The following is a 23,341-nucleotide window of genomic DNA, read 5'->3' on the forward strand; positions in this document are numbered from 1 at the left end:
GGATTACTGGTCAGGAGTGATCTGAATGATTTCATAGAGCCAAGAGCCTCTGTGTTAGGCCCAAACTTCTAGGAGCATGAACTCCTCAAGACAATTTAAATAAAAAAATATAGCAAAGCAAACATCCCCAGATCAGTAGAAATGCCCTCTCAATACAACCCAAGGTAGACATTTTAAAGCATTTAAAATAAGAAAGGGGCGGGGGAGAGGGGGGCAGGAGATAGGGAAGTAATGTTGGAAAGCACTGTCAAGCTAACTGGACTCTTAAAAATAAAAGTAGCCCTACAGGGTATTTTAATTTACCTACAGTCTTAAATATATGGAGATATACCTATCTCATAGAACTGGAAGGGGCCCTGAAAGGTCATTGAGTCCAGCCCCCTACCTTTACTAGCAGGACCAAGAACTGATTTTGCCCCAGATCCCTAAGTGGCCTGCTCAAGGATTGAGTTCACAACCCTGGGTTTAGCAGACCAATGCTCAAACCACTGAGCTATCCCTCCCCCTGGAAATATGCAGAATAAACACCTGAAAATATACAGAATGTATCTGAACTTTCTGTTATTACACTGCATAGATCTATAAATTAGGTTTCCTCAAAATGTTGTGGAATAACTTGAACCTATGAGCTGCTGAGCATTCTGGCCCTGATCTGGTGAAGCATGTTACCACATGCTAATCATTAAGTGTGTGAATAATCTCATTAACTTCACTGGATTGGGGTCCAAGTGCTCAGCAGTTTGCAGGATCAAGGTCTAAGAGAGAGGTAATAATATCTCAAGAGATATTTTAATATTACCTCCTGCTCATTAATATGCAATCTTCTTCATGTCTGATTCAATATTCACATGACTTTACTGCTCCCTTAGGGGTGTTGCTGGCAGAATTCTGTACAAAAGCCCTGGTGAAAGAGGTCTTGTGTAGACAATTATATATACACAAAGTTGCCATCTGATTCAAAAATATCTTCCAGTTCTACTTTAAAATACATATACAGTATATTTTGACAAAAGCGAGGTTGATGTTTATCATGTTAGATAAAAGTTTAGTTACATAGCTTCATTGGTACATTAGCACAGTAATTCAGTCTAAATTGTAAACCCCATTGAGAAGCTGCTTTGCTTTCATTATTGTGTTGGTAGTTTAAAGTGCAAAAATTATCACTAAAAGCCACATTTTAAAAAAATGTGTGCATAAGTTGTGCCCACAAAAGGTACATGTGTGTATGGCACAGACAGATAATTGATCATGCAGTTTTATGTGTTTTGCATATGCAACTGCATATTTGACATGCCTTTGTACCTCACAGACGTATCTTGCTGGCACAATTCAAGCATTCCATATATATATATATTTTCCCCAAAGGCTGTTGTGTAGAATTGTATTTTAGAGACCATGATCAGTTTTAAGAGCTGCTTTTTGACTTCCTATTATATCTTGCCATTTGCCACTTGCATGATTTATTATTATTTATTTATTTGTATTGCCATACAATAATAATGGGTGATTTCAACTATCCTCATATTGACTGGGTAAATGTCACCTCAGGGCGTGATGCAGAGGTAAAATTTCTAGACCCCATAAATGACTGCTTCTTGGAATAGCTAATTCTGGAACCCACAGGAGGAGAAGCAATTCCTGATTTAGTTGTAAGTGGAGCACAGGCTCTGGTCCAAGAGGTAACTATAGCTGAACTGCTTGATAATAGTGACCATAATGTAATTACATTTAACATCCTTATGGAGGGAATAGTACCCAAAAAACCCACCACTGTAATATTGAACTTTAAACAGGGGAACTCCATAAAAATGAGGACGCTTGTTAGATGGAAATTAAAAGGAGCTGTCAAAAGGGTTAATTGCCTGCAAGCAGCAAGGGGACTATTTAAAAACATGTTGATAGAGGCTCAGACTAAATGCATACCCCAAATCAGAAGAGACAATAAGAGGACTAAAAGACTAACATCATGGCTAAACAGCAGTATAATGGAGACCATTAGAGGCAAAAAGGCATCTTTTAAAATGTGGAAGTCAAATCCTAGTGAGGATAATAATAAGGTGCACAAAGTCTAGCAGGTTAAGTGTAAAGGCATACAAGGCAGGCCAAGAAAGAATTTGAGACGCAACTTGCTAAAGACTAAAGATAGTAAGAATTTTTTAAAGTACATCAGAATCAGGAAGCCTGACAAACAGGCACTAAAGGCCACTATGTGACCAAGGTGTCAGTCACTGCTTTCCAGGATACAGTCCCCCTTTCTGTTGTTATGGCCTGCATTCCTTGTTCCTTTGCATTTGGCTGTATTAAAATGCATTTTGTTTGAAGTGGCTCAATAGTTCACCTTTAGTATTTTCTGCCTTCTCTTGCTTATGGGAAGGATCTCCAAGAAGATCAGTTGGATTTTCCTCTTTTTTAGCTCCCTTCCAAGATCCTGAAGTCTTTTATCATCTGTGGAGTTCCATGTGATGCTGAGACATTGGTTTCAAAGAGTATAATCACCAGTAGAGACGTGCAGATGACTGTTTGTCCAAATTTGTAGTTACATCTCTTTTGGTCACTCCAGGGAGTGTGGACTGCATTCCCGCCGAGCTTCTATCCTCCCCAACTTTCTCGTGCCGCTTTTGGACTGCTCTTTTGGCAGTTTTGTAGTCTGCTAGAACGGACTTCACAGGTGGTCCCCAAATCATAGTTTGAGAGCCAATGATGTAGAGGAATCTCTCTTTAAATTGGTTACTCCATAGGAAGAAATAATTACACGGAGAGAGGCTTTCCCATGGGTAAATTAAATGGTTATCCCATGGGGAGATTAAATCACAGGGAAAAAGGGGTGTAACGCAAGTCCGATGAAGCCCTTGAATGACACTACAGTTTGCTACCAGCCAGTGAGTGTTTCTGTGAGGATGGAACAAGCAAACTCCTGTAGGGGGAGAGAGACTGTAGAAAAAAATCAAATCCAAACAGTTCTTTTAATGAGCACAGAATAATTAATATATGTGTTTCCTGGGTTTGAGATAAACAAACTCTTATTTCTGAGTAGAACACATAGGCTTCATTTTACTGGTTATTATTGATAAGTAGTCTGTTCTGTTTACATAAAAGGATGTGAAGTCACAAAAAGCAAATTAGTTGTGTTTATATATCATGCTATATTTATGGGCTGAATACATGTCTGTTTCATTTCAGATACAGCTGTTTGAAATGAATTATTAAGGACCCCTAGAACTGGGTGTTCAAACCTCTGATATAATCCTTTTATTATAACCCCCAGTCTTCCTATAACCAATTCATATCAGAGTGAGCAAGGCCACTTTTTGATAAGCTTAATAAGGTCATAATAGTCTAACACTTTTTGACACATTTGGAGTTCCTGGGAAATACATCCCCAACATTCATCACATTCCAGCAAATATAACTCTCTGCAGTTAATACAGTACCACAGACTGAATCCTTAAAGTGTTCAAGGAATCTTGAATCCACCATGTGAGCTGAGGCTATCTCCCAGACAGTACTTTTTCAACTGATTGTACAGATTGCTTCTGTTTTTCTACTGGGATCACATGCATTAGGAGGAAAATACCTGTGGTTTCATGTACAGTTTCCTAATTCCACAATGATTGTGTACACATCATTCCTTTTAGAACTTTTGGTCCTTTTCCATAATCATTTGGTGCATAGATAACAAGTTAAAGATGCCTAGGAGATACCATAGATAGTACAAAGCAACAGAGGGTCCTGTGGCACCTTTGAGACTAACAGAAGTATTGGGAGCATAAGCTTTCGTGGGTAAGAACCTCACTTCTTCAGATGCAAGTAATGGAAATCTCCAGAGGCAGGTATAAATCAGTGTGGAGATAACGAGGTTAGTTCAATCAGGGAGGGTGAGGTGCTCTGCTAGCAGTTGAGGTGTGAACACCAAGGGAGGAGAAACTGTTTCTGTAGTTGGATAGCCATTCACAGTCTTTGTTTAATCCTGATCTGATGGTATCAAATTTGCAAATGAACTGGAGCTCAGCAGTTTCTCTTTGGAGTCTGGTCCTGAAGTTTTTTTGCTGTAAGATGGCTACCTTTACATCTGCTATTGTGTGGCCAGGGAGGTTGAAGTGTTCTCCTACAGGTTTTTGTATATTGCCATTCCTGATATCTGACTTGTGTCCATTTATCCTCTTGCGTAGTGACTGTCCAGTTTGGCCAATGTACATAGCAGAGGGGCATTGCTGGCATATGATGGCATATATAACATTGGTGGACGTGCAGGTGAATGAGCTGGTGATGTTGTAGCTGATCTGGTTAGGTCTTGTGATGGTGTTGCTGGTGTAGATATGTGGGCAGAGTTGGCATCGAGGTTTGTTGCATGGGTTGGTTCCTGAGTTAGAGGAGTTGTTATGGTGCGGTGCGTGGTTGCTGGTGAGATAGATAGTACAAGACAGTTAGCCAGTAGCCCATCAATTCAGATGTCCTTTCTGACAGCAATCAACACCAGATGCATCTGAGGAAGGTGGAATCTGAGCTTCCTACCTCAGCATAATGCATTTACCAGTAGCTAGTTGTGTGAAACTTTCACCCAGGATAATTAGGAGATTTCTTCCTGACCCTATGGAGACTAGATTTTGCCTAGAAGCATGATATTTGATTGTCCTTATCTTAAAATTATATTTTTAGTTATAAAATTATCTAGGCTTTAAAAAAAATCCAGCCAAAGTACATGATTACGATCTGCAGCAAAGAATTCCACAGATCCTCAGCTGGCATAAATTGTCATAGCTCTAGTGACTTCAACTAAACTATGACAATTTATAAGCTGAAGATCTGGCCTACTGTGTATAGTAATTTTTCCTTGAATTCATCTCATTGAATGAATGGTTCTTTCATTGTGAGACAATGCATAAAATATGTTGCACGGTTTAAATTAAGATTGGATTTCCTTTGAGAAGAAGACCACATAGGATTTTTAGTGGAAACAGTTGTAGACCAAGCTGCCTCAGGAAATTCTGGGCCAGATTGTCTCCCCTGCTCTAGTTCACTTATGCAGACTCATCGGGCAAATGGGACTTAAAGCTCATGGAGCTCCTTAGCTGGTGTATAGCTGGCATAGCCAGTTGCTACACCATCCCCTGTGCAGTCCCTAGTATAGAGGGCTTACTGGTACGAGGAGGGTGTCTGACCAGAATGTGTTGTGCTCTGGCATGTCTGGCTGGGATGTACATGGGGGCATAGCCAGCGGGCATACTCTTTTGACCCCCGCCATGCCTGGTGGTGGGATGTGCAGCAAAAAACCAAGGCTACTCCCTTTTATTGCTGTTTACAAGTCAGGACAGGGACATTTCCTGGAAAGCCTACTTGAAACAAGTCAGCTGACATAGCAGGTATTTACCAGGTCCAGATTATCCCCCCTCCTCATCCCGACGATTAATGATCTTGCTGGCTTCAGAGTTACTACACTACAGGGAAAGAGCAACTTCCAGCTCAGACAAACTTAAGTATATATAGCACCTGTATATCTATTTCGATTTGCTTAGAAGAGTTGTGGCCTACTAACCACGGGTGGCCTGGTTTAAGCCAAGGCTTCAGTAATGTGCAGGAGTGCCCTGCCTATGCTATTAAAACAACCAGTGTTCAGCAACGGTTGTCAGACACTGGTCCCCCTAGCATTGAAAATGTTTTGGCTGCTAGTGTAGACAGGGCCAAACCATTTTCAGTATTCATTACAGAAAGCATTCTAGATACTGGGTAGCAGGAGATATGTCCCATGCTTTCGAATAGTGGGTTTTGAAGTCTGTTGACACTATCTATGCCAACAGGATAATGATTTCTCATATTGGTTGAAGGGTGTGACGGGGAAGAGCCACATTTGTGATTCTTGGCTTGCTTTCCTAGCTTAGACACATATGGTGGACCAAATTCCACTTTTGACTAGTGATGGTAGAATGTGGCCATTGATTCCAGCCAGTGGATCGGAACATCACTAATTGATTAAAACTACTTTAGTGATAAATGACATGACAGATACCTTCTGGGGAAGAGTTCAGATAAACGATACCAAGACCCACTCTACAGTGATTCATTGGCCAGATAACAGTGGTTTCTCTTCTTCAGCTTACTTTGTGTGATATATGATGATAAAGCAAGTACCTCTTACAATGCACTTGTTTTCCATGAGCTATCTGAATATTCTGTTATATGGTACAACCAGGAGAAAAGGGTCAAGGTCAGGTGAAGAAAGTGAATCAAACCTTTTTCTATTAGATTTTTGTGTATACATAATGGAAAGCCAGGATGAACACTGAAAGGAGAAGAGGGTAAATTATGGCAACTGTTGACAATTTATGTCAGCTTTTGTAATGTGCATATTTATCCTTTATTCATTAAAAATTGCTGAGGAAGATGATTTCAAGTGACTCATTTACCACAACTCTACTTTAAAGAACTGCATGGTATCTTCATTAAAATTAATAACACTTTACATTCCTGCTGTGAATTACTTAGACTGTGTGTGTGTGTATCTAGAGGGCAAATGAAAGGCTTTCACTACTTCTCGTTATGATACTGTAACCCTTCTGCCCATCTGAGTTGGCAGCAACAAGGGCCGGGTTCAGTATCTAGGGGTTCCGTTTCAATAACGCAATGCAAAACTGGCTCGAGCCCCCATCCAGTGACCTGGGACAATTACATACCACTCCCCCGGGCACCTCTAAGAGGCAATACTTCCCCTCTCACAAGCACGGAGTCTGAGTGTAGCAAAATCCTTTTAATAAAGGAGGGAAACAATGCGGCATTATGTTGGGGAAACACCAGAAACAGGATTCATAACAAACCATGAGCAAAAGACCCACCCCCAAATAAGTTTGGCAGTATCCTTTTCCCCTCAGGGTCTTAAGTCCAACAACCCAAAAGATCACCCCAAAGTCCCAAAAGTCCAACACCCCAAAAGAATAAGTATGCAACTGTCTCCACTGAATTTACAGAACACAAAGACTAAATTCTGCTCTCAGTTACTTTGTTGCTACTTCATTAGATCAGGGGTTCTCAACCTTTCCAGACACTGTACCCCTTTTGGGAGTCTGATTTGTCTTGCGTACCCCAAGTTTCACTCACTTAAAAACTACTTGCTTACAAAATCAGACATAAAAATACAAAAGTGTCACAGCACACTATTACTGAAAAATTGTGTACATTCTCATTTTTATCATATAATTATAAAATAAATCAATTGGAATATAAATCTTGTACTTACATTTCAGTGTACAGTATATAGAGCAGTATAAACAAGTCATTGTATGAAATTTTAGTTTGTACTGACTTTGCTAGTGCTTTTTATGTAGCCTGTTGTAAAACTAGGCAAATATCTAGCTGAGTTTTTGTACCTCCTGGAAGACCTCTACGTACCTCCAGAGGTACGTGTACCCATGGTTGAGAACCACAGCACTAGATGAATTGACTCATTATGCTTGAAGACTTTTAAATCTCTTAAATTCCATAATAGATTCAGCCTTTTGATCCACAAGTTTTTCTGGAATCTCCCTTTATTTTCAACAATACATTGGGACGACAAACTATCTGAGTGGTGTCATACAAAAACTTTATTTTCATGGCTTTCAGTCAAATTCTATTTTCATTTATACCTGTGCAGTTCCGTGAAGTCAACTGCACTGAGAAGGTTAAATATGCTTCTGTGTTATTTATGTAGCAGGCCGTGGATGAGGAAAGAGCTGGACTCCTGGAATTTGACAAACCTTGGTGATCATTCATTGTAATTGCAAAGAAAATTTGCTACAACATTTTCTGCTGCCTGCCATAGAAAATGATACTGAAGTGCTGCTGGACATCTGAATAAAGCAGACAATGTTTTTAACTTGTGTCTTTGATCTTTTTGTTATGTTTAGGGGAAATGGGGGACAAAGGACAGAAGGGCAGTGTGGGTCGACATGGAAAAATTGGTCCCATCGGTTCAAAAGGTATATTTGATTCAATCTTTTTTTCTCCTGTGGTGTCTCAACTGAATAATCAATGGCCATTTATCTTTGAGATGAGTCCCATTCTTATTTAAAATTACTCAGATTGTCTCAGAACTTACCAAAAGTCTTAGCAAGCCTATAATTTAATCACATTCTAGTCAATCAAAGGATGGAGATCTCTGGACTAGTTGTCTTACACCCTGACGCATAGCAGGATCAAGAAGTCTTAGAAACCTGACTTGTGGGTAGATGAAAGAGTTTTTAAATTACATCGACCTCCAAGTATAGGTATTTAAAGGAGAGTGGGTGGGAAGTAGGATTGTACTTTGGCAGAGGCACAGATTCAGAAGCCATGAGGTCTGAATTCCTTGGCCTTCCCACTTCTTATGTGACATTGGTCAAACCATTTTGAACAGCATTTTCAATGGAGCTGTCTAATTTTAGGCTTCTAAATCAAAATTTAGACACCTAAATAAAAGTGGCCTGATTTTCAGAAGTGCTACTTCCTTAGAGGTTCCACGGAAGTCATTGCTCTATAAAGTGCCTAAGCAAGTGCTGGGACAAATAACAAGAGCTGGAACAAAATGAAACTAGTTATGATGTTTGTCCCTGAATCCAGACTACACAGTTTGGGCCTGTCTTGATGATGAACTGACTGGGACAACAAATCCAAATTCTCCATCATTTGGGGCCCATCTCTACATTATGCATTTTTTTTTGCCGTAAATCTTAGTCATTAACAAAAAAAACCTGTTTAGAAACTTTCTGTTAATGAAACTGGTGAAGTAATCCATTTGCTGAGCAGCAAAATTGATGATTTTTTCATTTTTTAGGTGAAAAGGGAGATAATGGGGATATAGGGCCACCTGGTCCTAATGGAGACCCAGGTAAACCATGATAGATCTTCAAAGTGTATAGTTTTTTAAAAAAATGTATAAATCATGTATAGTACACATTCCTTTTAAAAATGCTGAAGAATGATGTTGGAACTTAAATTTTTGAATAACCTCTTCTGATTTATGCATTGTAATTTGGATTATACTGCACATCTACAAGGGTACTTTTACAAAACGTTTGTTGAGGATGCAATGACTGCTGGGAGTTGTACTGTAATTCCTTCTGGGGGTGGACAACTGCTTGAAAGAATGTGCAATAGCTCCCCACTAACTCAACATGGATTTAGTTATTCCAGAAAGCTAATGGGAGCAGGAATGCAACTTGTTCCCAGTCATTCCCACTGTGCAAAAAGACATCTCTGGTCATCCTACTTAGGCTCTAATTCTGCACTGAGAACCCTGTGGGGGACCCCTGCACCTTCATCAACTTCAGTGGGACATCTTATGGGCAAAAAGCTGTGTTGTGCATGTGGTTCTCAGCGCAGGAACAAGGCCTAAGGGACTTAGGGACTTCATGCCACAGTCTACAAGGCCAACAGGCTCAGACTTTGTAGAATTTATTGGCAGGGTAGGAGGGCATATTTTCATCTACAGCAGAAGTTCTCAAACTGCGGGGGCAGGTGCCCATGTGTGTGTGTGGGGGGAGGGCAGAATGTATTCTGGGGGGCATGAAATGTTTTTTGGGGAAAAGAACTTATTGCTTACCGCCAGCAATGGATAAATAACTAAGCTGATTCCTCCAGACATATCAGGTCCTCAGATGGCGCTGTGCATTTGACTCTAGATGGCGCTGTGCATTTTCATGGATTTCTGCTAAGCTTGCATAGCATTATACAAAGTCATCGCCCTCTGTACGTTAATCTGTTCTTTGCTACGACATGGTGTGTGCATTTAATTGTAAGCATCAACCACAATTGCAGTTTTTCTTTCGCTCTTATTACAATGGATCGTTGGCTCTGTTTGAATCAGTGCCTTACTGTTTTTAATATTTAGTGAGAGTTGCATGTGGATTTTTTAAGGGTATATGTACTTGTATGTTGGGGAGCGGGGGAGGTTGTAAACCACTACAAAAACAAAGAAGGGGACACAATCAAATACATTTGAGAACCACTGATCTACAGAACTGACCTTATTTTGGTTTTCAAGAATGCTGTGATTTTTGCCAGTTATGCTGGTGGAGAGAAGCTGTTTTGCAAAGCCTTTCTACACATCATCTGAGACTCTGAAAAACCATTGGATGATCAACGGGTATCTTGTTAGGAGTGTGAAAAGCTTAGAGCGGGTCTACATGTAAAACATTGCTGTGGCACATCTGTACCAGTGCAGCTGCGTCAGTGAAGATGCTGCTATATTGATGGGAGAGCTTCTCCTATCGGTGCAGCTAATCTACTTCCATGAGAGGCAATAGCTATGTTGATGGGAGAAGCGCTCCCTTTGGCATAGTGCTGTCTATGCAGGGGGGGCTAGGTTGGTATAACTACATTGAGTGCCATAGTTATACCAATGTAAGTTTGTAGTGTAGACCTGACCTTAGACTCAGATGATGGAAAACAATAGACTATCGGTGCTTTTAGGACAAAAATGCAGCACCTCCCCTGCATTCTAGTATCTTTAATAGATTTTATGTTAGATAATAGAAATGGAAAAATGGAAATGTTGTTTGCATTAATTATGTGTTGTTAGCAACCACTGAATGATACAAATGTAACAGATGTGGTTATTAGATAGTGAGTAATGAACAATCAATGTTTACTAAAACATCTGCTCTTAGGGGAAGGTTAGGAAGGAGCAAGGCTATGCAATGCCTTGTATGTGAAGAGAAGAGTCTTAGGGATAGATAATGACTTAGACTGTGCCCATGCAAAAGGAGAAGGAACCCCCCTTTCACTCCTACATGGGCTACTCAGACTCTGGTCCAGGCATACAGCAGTATGCAGCAAGGGCCTGCAAAGTACTTTAGCACGTGTGTAAGTTCCAAATGTTCTTAAGAGGTTTGCTGAAGTGGGATGCACTTAGACAGGTGTTTAAACGCTTTGCTGAGGCAGGGCTTAGTATGTGCTAGCTGCACTAGCCTAGGAATAGCCACAGGAGACACACTTCTGAGTTACGTTTCCTCCCCGGCTTTCTCTTTGCTCCATTGCCGGTTAGTAATTTACTGCTGATCTACACTACTCAAATTACTATCCATGTGTACGGGCCTACAATCTGGCCTTTAACCTCTGCTGTGTCTGCCATTTTAGGGCCAGATTCTGCCAATTTACTCACCTGAAGTAGTACTTTACGAGCAGTCCCATTTATTTCAGTAGTACTACTCATGGAGTAAGGCACTGCTCTACCTGCAGAATCTGGCTCAAAGCCTTCAGAGAGGAGATTTTTCAAAGGCTAGGTACCCAACTCACAATGAAAGTCAGTAAGTACCAGTACAGGTACATAAGGGTGGCAGAATCTAAAAGGGAAGATACAGTACAGGTTAAGGGTCAGATTCTAACCAGCAGTGAATTACAGTGCTCTGGGAGCAAGGAAGAAGCAGGGAAGGAAATGGGAGTGGGCACCAAACTACTATTTTTGACTTTGAAAATCCCCCCTAAGATGTGGAAAGCACCACATAAGTTTTTCTCATGGAATTACCATTTATTATTCTAATTCATGGGCCAGAATGCCAAGTTAACATAATGCAATTCTCTGACTTGGGTGTTCCAGTTTGCAAATGAGTGCTCAGATTGGCACTTCTTTACTATTTGTATTATTGTAGTGTCTAGCAGACCTTGTCATAGACTAGGACCCCATTGTGCTAGGTGCTGTACAAAGAGTAAATTATATTCCCTGCCCCAAAGAGCTTAACATCTGCATGTGAGACAAGCGACAACAGATAGATACAGACAATCAGATGAGGGAGTACAATGAGATGACATGGTCGGTATGATGGACTGCAGTATCAATGCACCAGCAGTTGTTGAATTTTTTTGGAGGCACTGTGGGAAAGGGGAGTTATAAGGAGGGTTTTGAAGGAGGACAATGAAGTGGCTTTGCAGATATTTACGGGGAGCTCCTCCACGTGTGAGGGGCAGAATTGGAGAAAGCACAAAAGTGCTTGTTTGAAAATGTAACAAATGGGCCATGGAGGCTGACATTACAGGCAGATCTGGGGCAGGAGCTGACTTGTCAAAAATATTGAATGAGAGCTGATAGGTGGGGGTGGGATTAGACAATTAGGTACCTAAACTGGATATTAGCATGATTAAATACAGGTTTGAATACCTATATGCAGAACTGGGTGCCTTACCTGGAACCTAGTTTTCAAAACTGGGCTCTCAGAAGTGACCTTTTTAATAATCTCATAAAAATTGCTTTTTTCAGACCATTGTAAATTTGGGATGATGGGCAGAATTCTAGAGTCTTAAGTCTTTTATTGGAAGAACTATAACAAACCAACACTTTTGAAATGGCCAGAACTGTCTTTTAGGGCTAATTATAAGTATTACATAATAGGAGTAAAACATCTGCCTCTGATCTGCTGTATAGACAGATTCCTAATGCAGAGCAAATGCAGAATATGCCATACAGATTTCCAGTGTGGAAAAGAGATCTGAAGTAAAGATGGAAGAGGAGAATTTTGCCTTATATATGCATCACTGAGAACTCAGAAGTTTGAAGACGTCCTATTTTTGTTCCTAGCAGACCGTTGTCTGCCACATGTTTGGCACTAATTGGCACCATCATTTGGGATCTCCTCAGAGAGGCCAAGGACTGAGGTGGCATAGAGAATGAACTGAACTCTTATAGGTAGACCCAAAGGTCAGAGTGAAGGCTGTTGGTGGGTCAACATGGGGAAGTTTGCACGGTTGCTGCCTATGATTGGACAGAGAATTTCAATCTCTGGGGTCATCAGGCTAGCCCCTTTTTGTGAGCAATACATTCACATAAATATATTTCATGAAACATTTTTATTTATGTTTGTATATACAATTTAACAGCAAGCACCCACCCTGATCTCTGCAGGCATCCCTTGTGAATGCAGCCAGCTAAGGAAGGCTATTGGGGAAATGGATATCCAAGTGGCCCAGCTGACAACTGAATTAAAATTCATAAAAAATGGTATGTTTATTTTGTATGTTTCTCCCTTTCCAAGTGCCCTATTTTTTTTAATGATGAAGCTGCTCTTAAAGAATATGGCCATTTCATATTTGATTTGTGTATCTATTTTTGTGGTGTGCATTAAGTTGGTTTATAGAAATGCGAGTGCTCACTTTTCAGCACTGCCCTCCCCCGCAGCTGTCGCTGGTGTGCGTGAGACAGATAATAAGATATACCTACTGGTGAAAGAAGAGAAAAGATATGTGGATGCCCAGCTCTACTGCCATGGAAGAGGAGGAACACTGACCATGCCCAAGGATGAGAATACCAATAGTCTGATTGCTTCTTACATCAATCAAGCAGGGCTCACCAGAGTTTTCATTGGGATCAACGACCTGGAAAAAGAGGGCAATTTTGTGTATTCTGATCGATCACCCATGCAGACCTTCAACAAATGGCGCAGCGGCGAACCCAATAATGCCTATGATGAGGAGGACTGTGTGGAAATGGTGGCCTCTGGTGGATGGAATGATGTTGCCTGTCACATTACAATGTATTTTGTATGTGAATTTGACAAAGAAAATGTGTGAGGATGTCTGCTCTGTCCCCCTCCCCCGTTTGAAGCAGATTGTATAACTTACCCCTTGTTTATAAAGTACTAGTTATATTTTACAAGTATATAACATCAGTGTTGTACAGCTGTAAATATAATTAGGTATTTCAAATATCAATATTTACCCTTCAGAAGGGAAGAGCAGAGTTAAATAAGACATAGTTTGTCTTGCCCTAAGAAAATATGTATCTAGATAAGGTCCATATTCTGCCCTCACTGCAATTAATGAATGAGATTGCATGACAGCAATGGAGGGCAGAATTTGGCTCTTTGTTGTTATAATGTTGTTTCTGAAGACGTAGATTCTTGATATTGTTTTATCTTAACAACTTTTTTAATTGTTAATGTTAATTGCTCATACTGGTTTACAAAGATGACATTTCTGGCTATTTCAAGCCATAAGGAAAAGCTTTTGTATCCTCGAGCTACTTAATACAACTATTGCAATAGGGTTCTGAATGGGCAGGCTTTGTACCTGTTTCTGTGACACATACACAAGCAAACCAACCATATCAGTTCTACCACTTTTGTAACATCTTCTTATTAAACTGTTTGCAAATAACAACACAGAGACACACTTCAGTGAGCGAACTCATTTACACTGCTTTGGGGAGTCTAAATGGCTCAGAATTCAGTACTAGACGGGGAGAAGCCAACTTTGTGTTTCTTCAGAAAATGCAGTGCCAGGTTCTGTTTGTTTTACACATTGTTTAACTGAGGGTGGGACTGTGCATAAACTATTTGAGTGAAAAAAGAATTTGCCAAAGGAAGCCAGAGCCTGTTCTCTAAAGTTGTATTTGAGCCCTGCTGGAACACCCTTGGATGGCATTCCAGCACTTTTTTGGGGAGCTGAAATGGCATTTTATGGCCCTTCAGAGACTTGCATTCTGGCACTTCATGAGTGCAGCACTCACTAGTCTATTTTTGCTTAAGATATTCGTGATTGATATTTTTGGTTACAAAACACAAGGAGGGCTTCCTGAGTACATCATGAGTCTCACAAAATCTTTGTTGTCCAACAGTTCCTTTCACTGGGACAAATGCTGAAGTCTTCACTTAGCTTTCACTCTGTCCTTAACTTAATGTCAGCGGAAGATTGGCCTTGGTAAGGACTCTAAAAAGGGCCAAATTCTCTGCAGGCATAAATGAACACAGCTCCATTGACTTCAATGGATTTCATTCATTTGTCCCAGCAGAGAATTTATCTCTGAGTAAGGACTTCAGGAATTGGTCCTTTATTTTGTTTTTGTGATTACTACTCTTCCTTGCTACTCTTCATGGCTATATCTTCTCAAATAAAATCTTATTTATTTAAAAAAAAATTCAGAACCCCTATAGGGATATAGTTCCAAAGGAATGCAGTAAGTCATTTTGCCCCACTTATTTGTGTATCCAATTCACAACTGCATGTGACTGAAAAATGTGGTATATTTTTGAAGGGTATAACTGGACAAAAAGAGTTATGAATATTGGATATTTGTAGTGGCCTGTTGCAATTCCTCTCGTCTTTTAGTCAACTGCTCTACATATGAAGGTCACTGGGAAACCTCTGTCTATTGTGTTTTTCAGACAGTGTGGTTATACAATGTTTTAAATATGTTTTAAGGGTAAACAACACTAAATATGAAACAATCACAAAGCATGTATGATCAATCTGGAAGAAATATCTAGAAGAAACTCAAACCAGGCTTGGCGTGTGATTTCAGATAGCTTCCACATATTAGGCAAGACCAAATTAATAAGCTACCGTACAGTGCTACAGTTAATGGAAGATTACTGACCATAGGACTTTTGCTTAGTTCCTCAAAGCATGACAACATTTGAAATTACATGTTAATTTTATTCTCAAGGAAATAAACAATTTCATCCTGGCATGCTAACTGTTGTGAAGTTGAACCTGTTATAAAGGTTTACTCATGAACTCCTAAAACTGGTAGAATATTATTCTAATATATGCAAATCATGCAGAACATAGTGCTAGAGAGCCATGACCCTAAAGAACAATTCAGATGGTGACTGGTTCTGCTTGCCAACATTTATTTCTGGTACAGGTAAAGTATGGCTCATGTGTGTTAGGGCTTTAACTGAGATCTCAAATAATCTTGGTGTGATTGTACACTTACATACAAAGGTTCTTAGTCTACAAAATCTGAGAAGGGCTAAAAATTTATTCCTGTGGGTCAATTTGCACCCAGGGAATATTCCCTTTTGAGTTTTGATATGGTTTGCCTCCTGCTAATAAAAATCCCCAGAGGCTTTTAAACCATCAATATGTTTGGGTCAAGTCATTGTAACTGTATGGTGATAAATAAGGGCAATCTAAGCCTGGGTTCCACTTGACTAGAGCTGCCTGCCTAGGATGGAACTTGCCCACATAAAGTATCTTGAAGACACTTTGTGTGCCTAAGCTGTCAGCTTTGCCCACTCTTTACCCATTTTTGCAAGATACTGATTGGTGGGTTGATTCTGCTTGTATGAATCTATACCCTCTTTGCAGATTCCTTCGGATGAGCTAGAAAACAGGCCTGCATGCCTAAAAGCCTTACTTGAGCTGGGCAGCAGGCACACCACATTTTCACAGATTTATAGAATGTTATAGAGTGAACAATCTGAATTTCTACTCAAATTGCTATTTAATATTAAACAGCAGAAAACCCATTTATTTCCCTCCATTTTTCTGTGTGTGGTGTTCTGTTCCATCAGGGGTGAGGGGGAGGATAGAGAGAGAGAAAATCTGCTCTACAGCCTTAGCTAACAGCCATATGGCTTTTAGCTCATGCAGTAGAAGCTCATGCACTAGGCTCCAGGTTCAGTTCTGCCCGCCGACGACCAGGGTCTGTCCGTGTTCCAAGTGGGGTCTCATCCGGGATTTCAACTGGGAAGTCTCTGAAGCTCGGGATATACTTCCTCAGCTAGGGGGATGTATGTAACCCACACATCTCCTAGGTGTGGTGTTCTGTCCCATCTAGTGGCACTGAGACCACTTAGAGAGAAAGAGATTAATGAGTCTGCTCTACAGCCTTACCTATCCGGCATATGGCTTTTAGCTCATGTGGTAGAGATTCATGTACTAAGCTCCAGAGGTCCCACGTTCGAGTCCGCTTCCCAACAACTGGGGTCTGTCGGTATTACACTTACACCATATTTTCAACAGCTTTTGAAGAATGAAATAAAAGGGAAACCAACTGGGTTAAGATCTTTCTATATCCTTGTTCACTATAGATTGTCAGAGCCCTAACTCCACTGTGTGGGGAGGTAGGGCTCAACATTACTCAGTCCTCATTGCTCAGGGTGGGTCTTTGGCTGTGCTGCGGGGAGTCACAACTCACTCTCTGTTCTGCTGTGGGGAAGGAGGACCTCTGTACTGCCCCTTACACAGGGCAGATTATAAAGGTACAGTCTAGCAAACTATGGCCTGCGGGTTGTATCCGGCCCACCAGCTGTTTTAAGGCGGCCATCAAGTTCCCGCTGGGGACCGTGGTCTGGAGCTTGCCCCGCTCTGGTGCTCCAGCCAGGAAGCAGGGTCGGGGCCAATCCACACGGCTCCCCAAATTAAATTAAATTAATGGAGATATCCCATCTCCTAGAACTGGAAGGGACCTTGAAAGGTCATCGAGTCCAGCCCCCTGCCTTCACTAGCAGGACCAAGTACTGACTTTGCCCCAGATCCCCAAGTGGCCCCCTCAAGGATTGAACTCACAACCCTGGGTTTAGCAGGCCAATGCTCAAACCACTGAGCTATCCCTCCCCCCAGCATGGCCCTGCTCTGCCGCTCCAGCCGGGGAGCAGGGTCGGGGGCCGTTCCACGCTGCTTCTGGAAGCAGTGGCATGGCCCCGCTCCAGCTCCTGCATGTAGGGGCAGCCAGGGGGCACCACTCTTCATGCTGTCCCTGCCCCAAGCGCTGCGCCCGCAGCTCCCATTGGCCAGGAACTGTGGCCAATGGGAGCTGCAGGGGCGGTGTGCCTACGGACGGGGCAGCGCGCAGAGCCACCTGGCTGCGGCTCCGCATAGGAGCTGGAGTAGGGACACGATTGCTGCTTTCAGGAGCTGCTTGAGGTAAGCACCGCTTGGAGCCTGCATCCCTGGGCCTCTCCTGGTGCCTCAACAGCCTGCCCCAGCCCTGATCCCCCTCCTACCCACCGAACCCCTCGAACCAAGCCTGGAGCACCCTCCTGCACCCCAAACCTGTCATCCCCAGCCCCACCCCAGAGCCTGCACCTCCAGCTGGAGCCTGCACCCCATCCCGCACCACAACCCCCTGCCCCAGTCCTGATCCCCCTCCCGCCCTCCAAACCCCTCGGTTCCATCCTGGAGCACCCTTCTACACACCAAACTCCTTATCCCCAGCCCCACCCCAGAGCCTGCACCCCCAGCTGGTGCCTGCACCCCTCCCACACCCTACTCCCCCAGCCTGGAACCCCTTCCTGCACCATGAACTGCTCATCCCCAGCCCCACCCCAGAGCCCACACCTCCAGCCAGAGCCTTCACCCCCTCCCGCACCCCAACCTCAATTTTATGAGCATTCATGGCCTGCCATACAATTTCTATTTCCAGGTGTGGTCCTTGGGCCAAAAAGTTTGACCACTCCTGGTCTAGCCCTATGGGCCAGGTCCAAAGGCTACTGAAGTGAATGGCAAGACTCCTAGGGTATGTCAACTCTGGATCTGAGCTTGTGGACTCCGTTTCCAAGCCTGTGCTTGAGCGTCTACACTGCATTATAAATCTGGGTTTAAAATTGTTGGACCCGGGACTCACAGCCATGCTAATTTGTTCATACTGCACTGTGTGGACCTTCTGACTTGGGCCTGTGGCTTGACCTGCACCCACACTGCAAAGTGACAGGGCTTGGACTTGAGTCACAGTAGGATATAGGCTCTGACCCATCCCCCTAGTAGGGGCCTAGGATCTAGGACCTGAGTTCTTACTGACCCAAGTCGGACTGATATGTGTGTGGACGGAAGTGGGGATTGGGCTCAAACCCGAGTCAGAGCCCAGGCTTAGTGTGCAATTTAGACATACCCTATTGAATTAATGTAGGCATGTGTCTGACGAAGTGGGTATTCACCCACGAAAGCTTATGCTCCAATACATCTGTTAGTCTTAAAGGTGCCACAGGACTCTCTGTTGCCTATTGAGTTCAGTAGTCATTAGATCAGCTCCTGTCACTAGTGATGGAACCAGTGACCACTGATTATTCTAATAAATAAGGGAGATGAAACAGTAACATTTTTTGGCATGGACTTTGTTTGAAAATAGTTGTATTGGTGAGATTTTTATTTTTTTTTTAGTTGGGAAAAGAAAAATGATTGGTATTTTTCATACACATCAAGAAACATACTGTAAGGCTAGGTCTACACTACCCGCCTGAATCGGCGGGTAGAAATCGATCTCTCGGGGATCGAATTAGCGTGTCTTGTCGGGAAGTGACAATCGATCCCCGAATTGACGCGCTTACTCCACCAGCGGAGGTAGGAGTAAACGCCGTCGACGGGGAGCCGCGGAGGTCGATTTTGCCGCCGTCCTCTCAGAGGGGTAAGTCGGCTCCGATACGTCGAATTCAGCTACGCTATTCGCGTAGCTGAATTTGCGTATCTTAAATCGACCCCACCCTGTAGTGAAGACCTGCCCTAAGTGTGAACTAGAAGGTCTCCCAAGAAGCTAATACAAGGTTCATGTCAATCTGCACTTGGTTGTCTTTTTTTCTTGTTCAATATTTGTCCATAAACATTAAAAGAAAATGTTTTTATCTAAGTGAGGGACATGTAGGGTGTGTCTTGGGAAACCTGTCAATCAATCTAACAGTCTTCTATGTAGTGATTTCTTCAGGCCCCTGAATCAATCCTTCATATGAAACACATTTATTTTAGTCAAAGTAATGTATTCAGTGTATTTTACAGAGTAAGGATGATTTGTTATGTAGCACCAGCACATTTGAAAATATGTTTCAAAGACACTTGACAGGTGAACAGCTCACTCACACTGTGGCTATTGTGTATCCATGAGTTATAAGCTTGTTTAGATCAAAAAGCAGAGGAAGACTAAAGATAAATCCATTGTATACCAAAAATAGAGCACTTTTATTGGAATTCTATAAGGAAAATGATTGACTCTCTTTACATAAGTTCAGGTAACACCAGTGGAGATAATAATGAACCTGTTACCAAATTGGTGGGAAGCTTTGGCCCTTGTAGGACTCTGGCCTGAACTGGTCCATGGCCTGGAGACTTATTTCATGGGGCTCTAGCTTTCATTTTGTTCCAGCCTATCAGCTAACTCCTAACTTTCCAATGCCCAATCCCATAGCTTTGTGTGTATGTGTGTCTCATATCTATTTAGTTTCCAGCTTTTAACTGGAGAGTCCAACTTTCTTTCTTTCTCTCTTTGGCCTCTGGTGTTGAGTGATCCTGTGCCACCTTGGAATTTGTAGTGAATTTTCTGTGCCTCCTACTTGCGTCAGGCAAGGCACACAGGAGGTGTAACCAGGAGCAGATAAAGCATCCTCTCCCTCTCAACTCTACAAGGGTGTCTCTGCCTCCCTGTTCCTTCCCCTCACTGAAGGACCCTGCAGCACCAAACCTATCCATCAGCATCATTCCCTGTGAAACAGTGCTCTTAGGGGGAACCCAAGCCTGCTGTTGTAATGGAGAGGTGCCTGACCACTATGAGGTATTGGAGGGAAAAACTGATTTTGTGTTGTGATGAGTTTTGACTGTTTGGGAGGGGAAATTTTTTTTGTTGGGAATTGATTTTATGGATGGAAAGAACTGATCATGTGAATGGGGAACTGATTAATTTTGGCAGATGAAGAGAGAACTGATTCTGTGTGGATGAAATCTTGGTGGACTGTGGAGGAGGGGTTTGAGGAGAGTTGCACCCATCCACCTGCACACTAAACACAATAACTGGAATTAGACCAGCGTATTATAGCTTTTGGAAGGCTAAGCAATTGCGTGCCACAGGTAGAGAACAAAAGGGACTAAGATGTACCAGTGCCAGACATGAAAGTTAGGAAAACAAACCAGCACTTCCCCTTCCTTCTGAGGTGAGTGACAGAGTGAGGAGATGAGGGATAGAGAAGAGATCAAGTGATAAAGCTGAAGGAAGAAGAACATATGGGAGAGGTAAGTGAAAATGAGTGTGTGCATGCTTGTGTGAAAGAAAAGACAAGGTGTATGGGTGGCGGTGTCTGAAAAGAGAAAGGGAGGAGCCCAACTGAACATCTGATCTCTGGCCACATGGGGGACATCTACACTTTGATAAAAGACCCGCGGCATGGGTACAGCTGGCTTGGGTCAGCTGACTAAGGATTGTGGAACTCAGGCCTTGGGACGATAAAATTACAGTGTAGATGTCTGAGCTCAGCCTAGAGCCCAGGCTCTGAAATTCCTTGAGGGAGAAGGTCTCAGACCCTGGGTTCCAGCCTGAGCCTGAACATCTACACTACAATTTTTAAACCAGCAGCCTAAGCCCCACAAGCCTGAGTCAGCTGACCTGGGCTCTGAGACTTGGTGGCATGTTTTTTTTTAATCGTACGCATAATTTGTGACTGTGGGACTGTGAACAAGTACCAGTGCCCTCCACACTAGTGATATAGTAGGGATAATAGAGAGACAGACAAAGTGGGTGAGGTAATACATGTTATTGGACCAACTTCTGCTGGTGAGAGCAGTGGTGGATTAATGCATGGGGCCCGAGTCCAGGAGCCTCAGCCAATTTGGGGGCCTCTGCAGGAGCACCGGAACTTGTGTAGAAGTGGGGGGCCACTGGCACTGGAACTGTGACCCTGCCTCGTGCTCCTCCTCTTCCCCCGAGGCCCTGACCGTGGCAAAGCCAGAAGCCAGAGCTGGGTAGTGGTAAGAGCTGCCCAGGAAGCTTGGGCTGCTGTGGGGAGCCCTGGCCAAAGTGCCCTAGAGCAGCCCCTGGCCCGTGTTCCCGCCCCCTGGGGTGCGCTGCCCAAGGCAGGCGGAGGGTCCAGGGCTTCCCACAGTGGCCTGGGCTCCATGAGCAGCTCTTACCATGGGCTGGCTCTGGCTTCTGGCCTGGCCAGAGGGCAAGGCCGCAGGGGAAGAGGAGGAGCAGGGGGTGGAGTCCCATGGTGAGCGGGGTAAGGCCCACCTCAGCCATCCACCAGGAAGTCGCTGGTGCCACAAGCAGGGATTATGCTTCCTGGTAGGGTACTTTATCAGTTCCCCTGCTGCGAAGCACCTCCCCTGCCCCTGCTGTTCCTCACCTGCCCAAGGCTATTATGCCCATGTTAAAAAGTGGACAGGCAGGCCCCTCCAAACCCACCTCCCCCTGGTTCCAGCACCTCTGAGCCCCTGGAGTGTGGAGAGCCCAAATAGGGTAACCAGATGTCCCGATTTTATAGGGACAGTCCTGCTTTTTGAGCCTTTTTCTTATATAGGCTCCTATTATCCCCCACCTCCGTCCCGATTTTTCACATCTGCTGTCCGGTCACCCTAGACCCAAATGCTCTTTGTGCCCAGGACCCCAATAAATCTTAATCTGCCTCTGAGTGAGAGAGACAAGTTTTTGAGTTTACACAGAGCTTTTCCAGTTCTGGGGTTCTCTCGGAGTATTTGGGTGACCTGTTCCATGATGTGATCCACTTTTCTGGTGGATTGTCCTCTCACCAGAAGAAGCTGGCCCAGTAAAAGATATTACCTCACCCACCTTGTTTCTCTAATATCCTGGGGCTGACATAGCAACAACAACACTGCATACTAGTAGGGATATGTTACTGTATTCACTTTACTAGGAGCATAAGCCAGTGCTGATAATTCAAAGGTTAGATACCTAGCATAGGTGCCTACCTGTTCTTGTAAGTATAAAAATATTAAGTACTGTCAAAAATTCAGCAGCTGCTAGTCTGGTGTGCAGTGTAATGGTCTCTGTGTTACCATACTATCATCTAGTGGCAGTAAGAGGCAACTAAGGCTATGTCTACATTACAGCTTATGTCAGCATAATTTATGTCACTCAGGAGTGTGAATAAACTACCCCCCCCCCCAAGTGACATAAGTTACACCGACATAAGTGCTGGTGTGAGTTGGTGGGAGAGCTTCTGCCCCCGACATAGTTACTGCTGCTTATGGGGGCTGGAGTAGTTAAGCCGACAGGAGAGTTGTAAACTCTCTAGGGTAGCCGTGCCTTAAGCTTTCTACTCTCTTTGCTTTACTGAAAGCTGATTTATAACAGGTTGGTGCCACCTACTAAAGGAAAGGTATGTGACACATTGCAACATCCACAAGTCAAATTTTATTCCTGCTTCATCCTTCAGTGCAGTCATAATCATAAGTAGGTGCAAAATTTCAGGAATAGGAGAATTAAGTTATGCATTCAATTAATTGTGTTTGTCTTTCACTGAGATAGAATGTAGCAAAATAAAAGTGCAATTCATTAACTTTATCATTACAAAAATAGCATCCTTTTCTACACATCAGCTCTACTGTTTTTGTCTTAATCTAGTTCCCTGCTGTTTTATCCCCATACATTCTATCCTGTTCCGGATACAAGTTTAGGGAAAATTTGCCCTTTAAACCAGATAAGGTGTGAAATCTCTTCTAAGTGCCCAAGAAGTGTATGTAGAGGAAAAGATTGTACCTGATCACTGTGCAAGGTATCACCATTGCACCCTGATTTCATGGTTGTTTCTTACCATGTCTTAAATTCATACATCTTAGGAGTAGACCAGAACTCCTGTACCCTTTAGTCTTGCCCTTGTACAAACATAGGTATCTGTCCAGAAGCCAGGGACAATATCAGTTGGATGTCTTCCCAGAGATGCATATTTAATAGTAAACAGAC

At 42.9% G+C, this 23,341-nt stretch overlaps 1 protein-coding gene across 4 annotated transcripts in view; it reads left to right on the forward strand.

Annotated features, from left to right (window-relative positions):
- The window catches only part of COLEC11 (collectin subfamily member 11), a 42,608-nt gene extending 27,196 nt beyond the window's left edge, over positions 1–15,412 (forward strand). For 3 of the 4 annotated variants that reach the window (XM_034766442.1, XM_034766443.1, XM_034766444.1), the window contains exons 4-7: positions 7,878–7,949; positions 8,783–8,836; positions 12,845–12,940; positions 13,100–15,412. In XM_034766442.1, the coding sequence (XP_034622333.1) occupies positions 7,878–7,949; positions 8,783–8,836; positions 12,845–12,940; positions 13,100–13,509 (632 nt within the window). In that variant the 3' untranslated portion in view covers positions 13,510–15,412. The remainder of the gene's footprint in view (positions 1–7,877; positions 7,950–8,782; positions 8,837–12,844; positions 12,941–13,099) is intronic. The other variant, XM_034766445.1, reaches the window with a different exon arrangement.
- Positions 15,413–23,341: the final 7,929 nt, after the last annotated feature.

The sequence above is a fragment of the Trachemys scripta genome, chromosome 3 (genome assembly GCF_013100865.1).
Source record: "Trachemys scripta elegans isolate TJP31775 chromosome 3, CAS_Tse_1.0, whole genome shotgun sequence".
Lineage (NCBI taxonomy): Eukaryota > Metazoa > Chordata > Testudines > Emydidae > Trachemys > Trachemys scripta.